Consider the following 9,243-nt stretch of genomic DNA (forward strand, 5'->3'; position numbering starts at 1 on the left):
AATTCGGGCAATCTCAGGATGTGTGGATTATTGCACCGGGCCCATCGTCACGTCCCAGGGAACTGCCCCGACTCTCAACCCCAAATACCCACATACAATGTTAGCATTCACACAGAGGGTGGTGGGTGTATGGAACGAGCTGCCAGAGGAAGTAGTTGAGGCTGGGACTCTACCAACGTTTAAGAAACAGTTAGACAGGTACATGGATAGGACAGGTTTGGAGGGATATGGACCAAGCGCAGGCAGGTGGGACATGTTGGCCAGTGTGGGCAAGTTGGGCCGAAGGGCCTGTTTCCACACTGTATCACTCTATGACCCTATTTAAGATTTTGATCTACACCCAAAAGTCTACAATGTTGAAATTCCTTTTACTGGAAGTGGTGCTTTGGCATGTTGGTATCAGCCTGACCGACCGGATGGTCAAGCTATTGATTAACTGGATATTTGCAGTAAATAAAACCTGTGGCCTCACTTACAAACTATTGATCGGAATCCATTTCAAAATCATTCCTCGCATTTCCTGCTTCGTCCTTCACAGCCCGAGGGGAAGATTTATAAAGTAACATGAATGCAAGGTTGAAAAGCAGAGAAGTCCTCATCCTTCTTTCCCTGTGTGGACAGGTGAACAGCTGTAAGTAATTGCAACAATGATTTACGTGCCTTTACCGGGTCAGTTTCTGAAGGGCGATATCTTCTAATGCAACGCACTGACAGGGTTGACGTGACACACTGCCACTCGAATCCTCCGGTCACTTCAGTGACCAATGAAGCCAATTGGTCTCCTGGGGCTGGGGCCTGAAGTTTCAGTTTAGTTTATAGTCCCGTGTACCGAGGTACAGTGAAAAGCTTTTGTTGCGTGCTAACCAGTCAGTGGAAAGACAATACATGATTACAATTGAGCCGTCCACAGTGTACAGATACAGGACAAGGGAATAAGGTTTAGTGCAAGATAAATCCAGCAAAGTCCATCAAGGATAGTCCGAAGGTCACCATTGAGGTAGATCGTTGTTCAGGACTGCTCTCTGGTTGTGGTAGGATGGTTCAGTTTCTTGAAAGGAGGTGTGTAATGGGGTGGGGGTGAGGAGGGGTGACGTGGTTGGTGGTGAGTTCACCATTTGGATGCAGCTTCTGTACACTCCAACACTAGACATCGATGTTCTCAGTGTGTCCATTTAGAACGGAGATGAGGAAGAACTTTTTCAGTCAGAGAGTGGTGAAGGTGTGGAATTCTCTGCCTCAGAAGGCAGTGGAGGCCAGTTCGTTGGATGCTTTCAACAGAGAGCTGGATAGAGCTCTTAAGGATAGCGGAGTGAGGGGGTATGGGGAGAAGGCAGGAACGGGGTACTGATTGAGAGTGATCAGCCATGATCGCATTGAATGGCGGTGCTGGCTCGAAGGGCTGAATGGCCTACTCCTGCACCTATTGTCTATTGTCTATTGTCTATTGTCCTCAGCTGGTCTTACAACGCTCTGAATGGTCTTGGGCCCAGTTTCCCAAGAGACAGAAATGCAGCGTTTAGTTGAGAGATACAGCGCGGAAGCAGGCCCTTCGGCCCACCGAGTCCGCACCGACCAGCGATCCCCGCACACTAACACTATCCTACACACACTAGGGACAATTTTTACTTTTACCAACCAATTAACCTGCAAAACTGCACGTCTTTGGAGTGTGGGAGGAAACCGAAGATCTCAGAGAAAACCCACGCAGGTCACGGGGAGAACGTACAAACTCCGTACAGACAGCGCCCGTAGTCGGGATGGAACCCGGGTCTCTGGTGCTGCACGCGCTGTAAGGCAGCAACTCTACCGCTGCACCACCGTGACACCCCCTTCTTCAAGGTGGTTTTGAGAATGTCCCGTGGAGTCAAACAGCACGGAAACAGGCCCTTCGGCCCAACTTGTCTGTGCCCACAAAGACATGGGCATATGTCTCATCTAAGCCTCCTCAAACATTTCCTATCCATGAACCTGTCCAAGCCTCTTAAATATCGTCATAGTACTTGCCTCAACTAACTCCTCTGGCAGCTTGTTCCATATGCCCACTGCCCACTGTATGAAAGATTGACACAAAGTGCTGGAGTATCTCAGCGGGTCAGGTATCATCTCTACAGAAAACTAATCCCCTCGGCCCGCACGTGATCCATACCCCACCATTCCCTGCATATCCATGTGCCTGTCTAAAGGCCTCTTAAACACCACGATCGTATCTGCCTCCACCCCCACCACCACCCCTGGCAGCGTGTTCCAGCCTCCACCCCCACCCCCACCCCTGGCAGCGTGTTCCAGCCCCCCCCCCACACCCCCCCCTGGCAGCCCGTTCCAGCCCCCCCCCCCCACACCCCCCCCTGGCAGCACGTTCCAGGCCCCCCCCCCACCCCCACCTGGCAGCACGTTCCAGGCCCCCCCCACCCCCCCTCCTGGCAGCCCATTCCAGGCCCCCCCCACCCCCCCCTGGCAGCCCGTTCCAGGCCCCCACCCCCACCACTCTCTGTGTGAAACACTTGCCTCCCACATCTCCTCTTGCCCCTCTCACCTTTGACCTCATTGAAACATACAGAACAGTGAGCGGCCTGGATAGAGTGGATGTGGAGAGGATGTTTCCACTAGTGGGAGAGTCTAGGAACAGAGGGCACAGCCTCAGAATTAAAGGACGTTTCTTTAGGAAGGAGATGAGGAGGAATTTCTTTAGTCAGAGGGTGGTGAATCTGTGGGATTCTTTGCCACAGACGGCTGTGGAGGCCAAGCCAGTGGATATTTTTAAGGCAGAGATAGATAGATTTTTGATTAGTGCGGGTGTCAGGGGTTATGGGGAGAAGGCAGGAGAATGGGGTTAGGAGGGAGAGATAGATCAGCCGTGATTGAATGGGAGAGTAGACTTGATGGGCAGAATAGCCTAATTCTGCCCGTGTCACTGATGACCTTTCCTCCCTCAGTGTTCCTCCGGAAACCGCTGGCCAGCAGCTTCCTGTCTCGGCCACGGAGAGCCAACGTGGGCCTGGAGGAGCTGATCGCCAACAACCTGCGGAGGGAATGCATGGAGGAGACATGCTCCAAGGAAGAGGCGTCGGAGTGGTTTAAAGATGAACAAACAACGGTGAGCCAAAGAGCCATACAGCCTGGAAACAGTAGGGTTGCCAACTTGCTTACTCCCAAATACGGGACAAAGGGTGACGTCACCGCCCCGCGCCCCACGTGACCTCACCCAGCCAGCGGCCGCGTGCTCCCGCCATTGTTGGAGCGGGAGCACGTGGCCGCTGGCTGGGAGAGGTCACGTGAGGCGCGGGGCAGGGCGGTGACATCACCTTGTCCCATATTTGGGAGTGAGGAAGTTGTAATGAGTGTCAGTAGGAACTTAGACAATAGACAATAGACAATAGGTGCAGGAGGAGGCCATTCGGCCCTTCGAGCCAGCACCACCATTCAATGTGATCATGGCTGATCATTCTCAATCAGTACCCCATTCCTGCCTTCTCCCCATACCCCCTGACTCCGCTATCCTTAAGAGCTCTATCCAGCTCTCTCTTGAATGCATTCAGAGAATTGGCCTCCACTGCCTTCTGAGGCAGAGAATTCCACAGATTCACAACTCTCTGACTGAAAAAGTTTTTCCTCATCTCAGTTCAAAATGCCCTACCCCTTATTCTAAAACTGTGGCCCCTGGTTCTGGACTCCCCCAACATTGGGAACATGTTTCCTGCCTCTAACGTGTCCAACCCCTTAATAATCTTATAGGTTTCGATAAGATCTCCTCTCATCCTTCTAAATTCCAGTGTATACAAGCCTAGTCGCTCCAGTCTTTAGGAGGCTGCAAGCCAAGGAATTCACACGAGGAATCAAACACGCTGACACACAGTTTTGTATTATCCGCATCACTGAGCTACTGTAGGTCCTCCAACAACGCACAACACTCCTGAAAAGCCCAGAGCCTAGTTATTCATGTATCATAAATGAAATGTGTTTTTTTTTGCAGGAGGTTTTCTGGAAAGAGTATAAAGGTATGTGTGTTTATTGATCTAATTCAAAGCACATTAAAGGTCCTTGCAGTCTGAAGTGCACTCAGTTTGAAGAAGGGTCTCGACCCGAAACATCCCCCATTCCTTCTCTCCTCGATGCTGCCTGACCCACTGAGTTACTCCAGCACTCTGTGAAACATCACCTATCCATGTTCTCCAGAGATGCTGCCTGACCCACTGAGTTACTCCAGCATTTTGTGATACCTTCGTGCATCCATTGAATTAACAGGCTGTGAAACATTGGGCATCTTATTATTGGGCATCTTATCATTACTAAAGTGTCATCACTGCAGGATTTTGAGGCATTTGTTGTTAAATCTGAAGGGAGTGGGTGAGAAATTGGGATAACATAGAACTAGTGTGAATGGGTCCTCGATGGTCGGCATGGACTCAGTGGGCTGAACGGCCTGTTTCTGTGCTGTATCTCTAAACTCAACCAAACTAAACTAGATCACAGAACTAAGCTACATCGATTTGGTGGGCCGAAGGGCCTGTTTCCATGCTGTACCTTTCAATCAATCAGTCTTGCTATTGAGGGAGTGCAGAGTAGGTTCACCAGGTTAATTCCCGGGATGGTGGGACTGGCATATGATGAAAGAATGGGTCGACTGGGCTTGTATTCGCTGGAATTTAGAAGGATGAGAGGAGATCTTAGAGAAACATATAAAACTCTTAAGGGATTGGACAGGCTGGATGCAGGAAAAATGTTCCCGATGTTGGGGGAGTCCAGAACCAGGGGTCACAGTTTAAGAATAAGGAGTAGGCCATTTAGGACTGAGATTAGGAAAAACTTTTATCACCCAGAGTTGTGAATCTGTGGAATTCTCTGCCACAGAAGGCAGTGGAGGCCAATTTACTGGATGTTTTCAAGAGAGAACTAGATATAGTTCTTAGGGCTAACGGAATCAGTGGATATGGGGAGAAAGCAGTAATGGGGTACTGATTTAGGATAATCAGTAATGATCATATTGAATGGCAGTGCTGGCTCGAGGGGTTGAATGGCCTACTCCTGCAGGTATTGTCTATGTTTCTATGCCTCCACCTGCTGCCTGTTTCAGTATCTGTTCCAGTGCCACCTCTGCTGTTCCTGCAGGTTCCTCACTGCGGGCAAATGCATCAGAGGGGCATGGTGCCCACGCAAAGCCAGAACTGAACACCACACTGCCGACACACACCACAGACGGAGGGGACGGACTGAACTTGTCTGCTCTGCTTGAATGGGGTGAGTCTCCCACATTGATTTACACAAACGCACACAGAATGCTGGAGTGACTCAACGGGTCAGGCAGCATCCCTGGAGGACATGGATAGGTGACGTTTCAGGTTAGCATCCTCTTCAGAATGGGCCATTTGAATCTGAAGAAGGGTCCTGACCATGAAATATTACTCTGTGAAACATCACCTATCCATGTTCTCCAGAGATGCTGCCTGACCCGCTGAGTTACTCCAGCATTTTGTGATACCTTCGTGCATCCATTGAATTAACAGGCTGTGAAACATTGGGCATCTTATTATTGGGCATCTTATCATTACTAAAGTGTCATCACTGCAGGATTTTGAGGCATTTGCTGTTAACTCTGAAGGGAGTGGGTGAGAAATTGGGATAACATAGAACTAGTGTGAATGGGTCCTCGATGGTCGGCATGGACTCAGTGGGCTGAATGGCCTGTTTCTGTGCTGTATCTCTAAACTCAACCAAACTAAACTAGATCACAGAACTAAGCTACATCGATTTGGTGGGCCGAAGGGCCTGTTTCCATGCTGTACCTTTCAATCAATCAGTCTTGCTATTGAGGGAGTGCAGAGTAGGTTCACCAGGTTAATTCCCGGGATGGTGGGACTGGCATATGATGAAAGAATGGGTCGACTGGGCTTGTATTCGCTGGCATTTAGAAGGATGAGAGGAGATCTTAGAGAAACATATAAAACTCTTAAGGGATTGGACAGGCTGGATGCAGGAAAAATGTTCCCGATGTTGGGGGAGTCCAGAACCAGGGGTCACAGTTTAAGAATAAGGGGTAGGCCATTTAGGACTGAGATTAGGAAAAACTTTTATCACCCAGAGTTGTGAATCTGTGGAATTCTCTGCCACAGAAGGCAGTGGAGGCCAATTTACTGGATGTTTTCAAGAGAGAACTAGATATAGTTCTTAGGGCTAACGGAATCAGGGGATATGGGGAGAAAGCAGTAATGGGGTACTGATTTAGGATAATCAGTAATGATCATATTGAATGGCAGTGCTGGCTCGAGGGGTTGAATGGCCTACTCCTGCAGGTATTGTCTATGTTTCTATGCCTCCACCCGCTGCCTGTTTCAGTATCTGTTCCAGTGCCACCTCTGCTGTTCCTGCAGGTTCCTCACTGCGGGCAAATGCATCAGAGGGGCATGGTGCCCACGCAAAGCCAGAACTGAACACCACACTGCCGACACACACCACAGACGGAGGGGACGGACTGAACTCGTCTGCTCTGCTTGAATGGGGTGAGTGTCCCACATTGATTTACACAAACGCACACAGAATGCTGGAGTGACTCAATGGGTCAGGCAGCATCCCTGGAGGACATGGATAGGTGACGTTTCAGGTTAGCATCCTCTTCAGAATGGGCCATTTGAATCTGAAGAAGGGTCCTGACCATGAAATATTACTCTGTGAAACATCACCTATCCATGTTCTCCAGAGATGCTGCCTGACCCGCTGAGTTACTCCAGCATTTTGTGATACCTTCGTGCATCCATTGAGTTAACAGGCTGTGAAACATTGGGCATCTTATTATTGGGCATCTTATCATTACTAAAGTGTCATCACTGCAGGATTTTGAGGCATTTGCTGTTAACTCTGAAGGGAGTGGGTGAGAAATTGGGATAACATAGAACTAGTGTGAATGGGTCCTCGATGGTCGGCATGGACTCAGTGGGCTGAACGGCCTGTTTCTGTGCTGTATCTCTAAACTCAACCAAACTAAACTAGATCACAGAACTAAGCTACATCGATTTGGTGGGCCGAAGGGCCTGTTTCCATGCTGTACCTTTCAATCAATCAGTCTTGCTATTGAGGGAGTGCAGAGTAGGTTCACCAGGTTAATTCCCGGGATGGTGGGACTGGCATATGATGAAAGAATGGGTCGAATGGGCTTGTATTCGCTGGAATTTAGAAGGATGAGAGGAGATCTTAGAGAAACATATAAAACTGTTAAGGGATTGGACAGGCTGGATGCAGGAAAAATGTTCCCGATGTTGGGGGAGTCCAGAACCAGGGGTCACAGTTTAAGAATAAGGGGTAGGCCATTTAGGACTGAGATTAGGAAAAACTTTTATCACCCAGAGTTGTGAATCTGTGGAATTCTCTGCCACAGAAGGCAGTGGAGGCCAATTTACTGGATGTTTTCAAGAGAGAACTAGATATAGTTCTTAGGGCTAACGGAATCAGTGGATATGGGGAGAAAGCAGTAATGGGGTACTGATTTAGGATAATCAGTAATGATCATATTGAATGGCAGTGCTGGCTCGAGGGGTTGAATGGCCTACTCCTGCAGGTATTGTCTATGTTTCTATGCCTCCACCCGCTGCCTGTTTCAGTATCTGTTCCAGTGCCACCTCTGCTGTTCCTGCAGGTTCCTCACTGCGGGCAAATGCATCAGAGGGGCATGGTGCCCACGCAAAGCCAGAACTGAACACCACACTGCCGACACACACCACAGACGGAGGGGACGGACTGAACTTGTCTGCTCTGCTTGAATGGGGTGAGTCTCCCACATTGATTTACACAAACGCACACAGAATGCTGGAGTGACTCAACGGGTCAGGCAGCATCCCTGGAGGACATGGATAGGTGACGTTTCAGGTTAGCATCCTCTTCAGAATGGGCCATTTGAATCTGAAGAAGGGTCCTGACCATGAAATATTACTCTGTGAAACATGACCTATCCATGTTCTCCAGAGATGCTGCCTGACCCGCTGAGTTACTCCAGCACTCTGTGAAACGTCACCTATCCATGTTCTCCGCAGATGCTGCCTGACCCGCTGAGTTACTCCGGCACTCTGTGCCTGTTTGCCATTGTTTGACTTGATTGTATTTATGTTTAGTATTATCTGATCAGATTGGATAGCATGCAAAACAAAGATTTTCACTGAACCTTGGTACACGTGACAATAATAAACCTAAACCTAGTTTGGAAAAGTGCAACAAATGTGTGAATAAAATAATGGTTTAACGTTGTGAATTTGGTCTTTAATTGTTGCCCGTGACAATTCTTACTTCCATCTCTTTTCCCGCCCCCAGCTTCCTCATGGACTGAACATGACAGGATGTCCATCCTCACTTTGGGAAGGCAAATCCTTGAGAAGCAACAGCAAGTGGTGGAAAGTCGCCAGAAACGAATTAATCAGAAAGAGAGACTGGTCAACAAAACAATCATTTTCTTAAGGCATGCAGCCTGGTTCTAGATCAAACTGATTCCATGTTTACACCATCGTGTGATTAGAATGCAAACTACATCAGCTTATATTCAGCTTGGAGTAAACTGAAAGGGCTTCAGGAAACATCAACATTTCATCTTTGCCATTAAAAGCTCAGCACGATGTAAATTTTCAGTCAATCTGTCACTTGTCATACTTGGTGTATACGGCAACAGAAATTAAACAGGAATCACATCATAGAATTACAGCCTCTGTTATTTTGGGATGGGAGGGGAAGGGTTGGATATTGCTCATTGACCATCCCTCAGTGGCTTTGAGAAGGTGATGGTGACACGTCTCCTTCAACCTCAGCATTCCAACAGCTTATCAAAAGCAAAACAAACTGCCCATGCTCAAAGTCTGAAATAAAAATAGTTCTCCTCCCAACAGGCAAGGAAGTAGTGATCCACGGCAAACTTGATAGCCCGTCCATTAACGTCATCGAGAACCAAACAACCACAGAACGTCCTGACCTCCCATCCACCTCATCGGAGACCCTTGGACTATCTTCAATCAGACTTTAGACACAAAAAGCTGGAGTAACTCGGCAGGATAGGCAGTATCTCTGCAGAGAAGGAATGGATGATGTTTTGGGTTGGGACCTTACTTCAGACCCAGTCTGAAGAAGGGTCTCGATACAGGACAAAGGGTGATGTCACCACCCCGCGCCCCACGTGACCTCAACCAGTCAGCGTTGCAACCTGCCTCCCGACCCGGGCGGCCGCCATTGGTGGAGCGGGGGCGCTTGGCCGCTGGCTGTGTGAGGTTACGTGGG

At 48.9% G+C, this 9,243-nt stretch overlaps 1 protein-coding gene across 1 annotated transcript; it reads left to right on the plus strand.

The window, feature by feature from the left end:
- The first annotated feature begins 473 nt into the window (after positions 1–473).
- LOC144605172 (uncharacterized) lies at positions 474–8,660 on the plus strand. Its single transcript, XM_078420253.1, has 7 exons — positions 474–631; positions 2,934–3,094; positions 3,971–3,995; positions 5,107–5,235; positions 6,366–6,494; positions 7,625–7,753; positions 8,293–8,660. The coding sequence occupies exons 1-7, from the start codon at positions 565–567 to the stop codon at positions 8,454–8,456; spliced, it is 804 nt and encodes a 267-aa protein (XP_078276379.1). The 5' UTR covers positions 474–564; the 3' UTR covers positions 8,457–8,660.
- Positions 8,661–9,243: the final 583 nt, after the last annotated feature.

Source organism: Rhinoraja longicauda, chromosome 24 (genome assembly GCF_053455715.1).
Source record: "Rhinoraja longicauda isolate Sanriku21f chromosome 24, sRhiLon1.1, whole genome shotgun sequence".
Classification (NCBI taxonomy): Eukaryota; Metazoa; Chordata; class Chondrichthyes; order Rajiformes; family Arhynchobatidae; genus Rhinoraja; species Rhinoraja longicauda.

Excerpts from the sequence above, each read along its gene's own strand:
- LOC144605172 (XM_078420253.1), top strand. The coding sequence starts at position 565 with ATGAATGCAAGGTTGAAAAGCAGAGAAGTCCTCATCCTTCTTTCCCTG. Across the intron at positions 3,095-3,970 it reads TTAAAGATGAACAAACAACG|GAGGTTTTCTGGAAAGAGTA; the intron begins GTGAGCCAAAGA and ends TTTTTTTTGCAG. Across the intron at positions 5,236-6,365 it reads GTCTGCTCTGCTTGAATGGG|GTTCCTCACTGCGGGCAAAT; the intron begins GTGAGTCTCCCA and ends CTGTTCCTGCAG.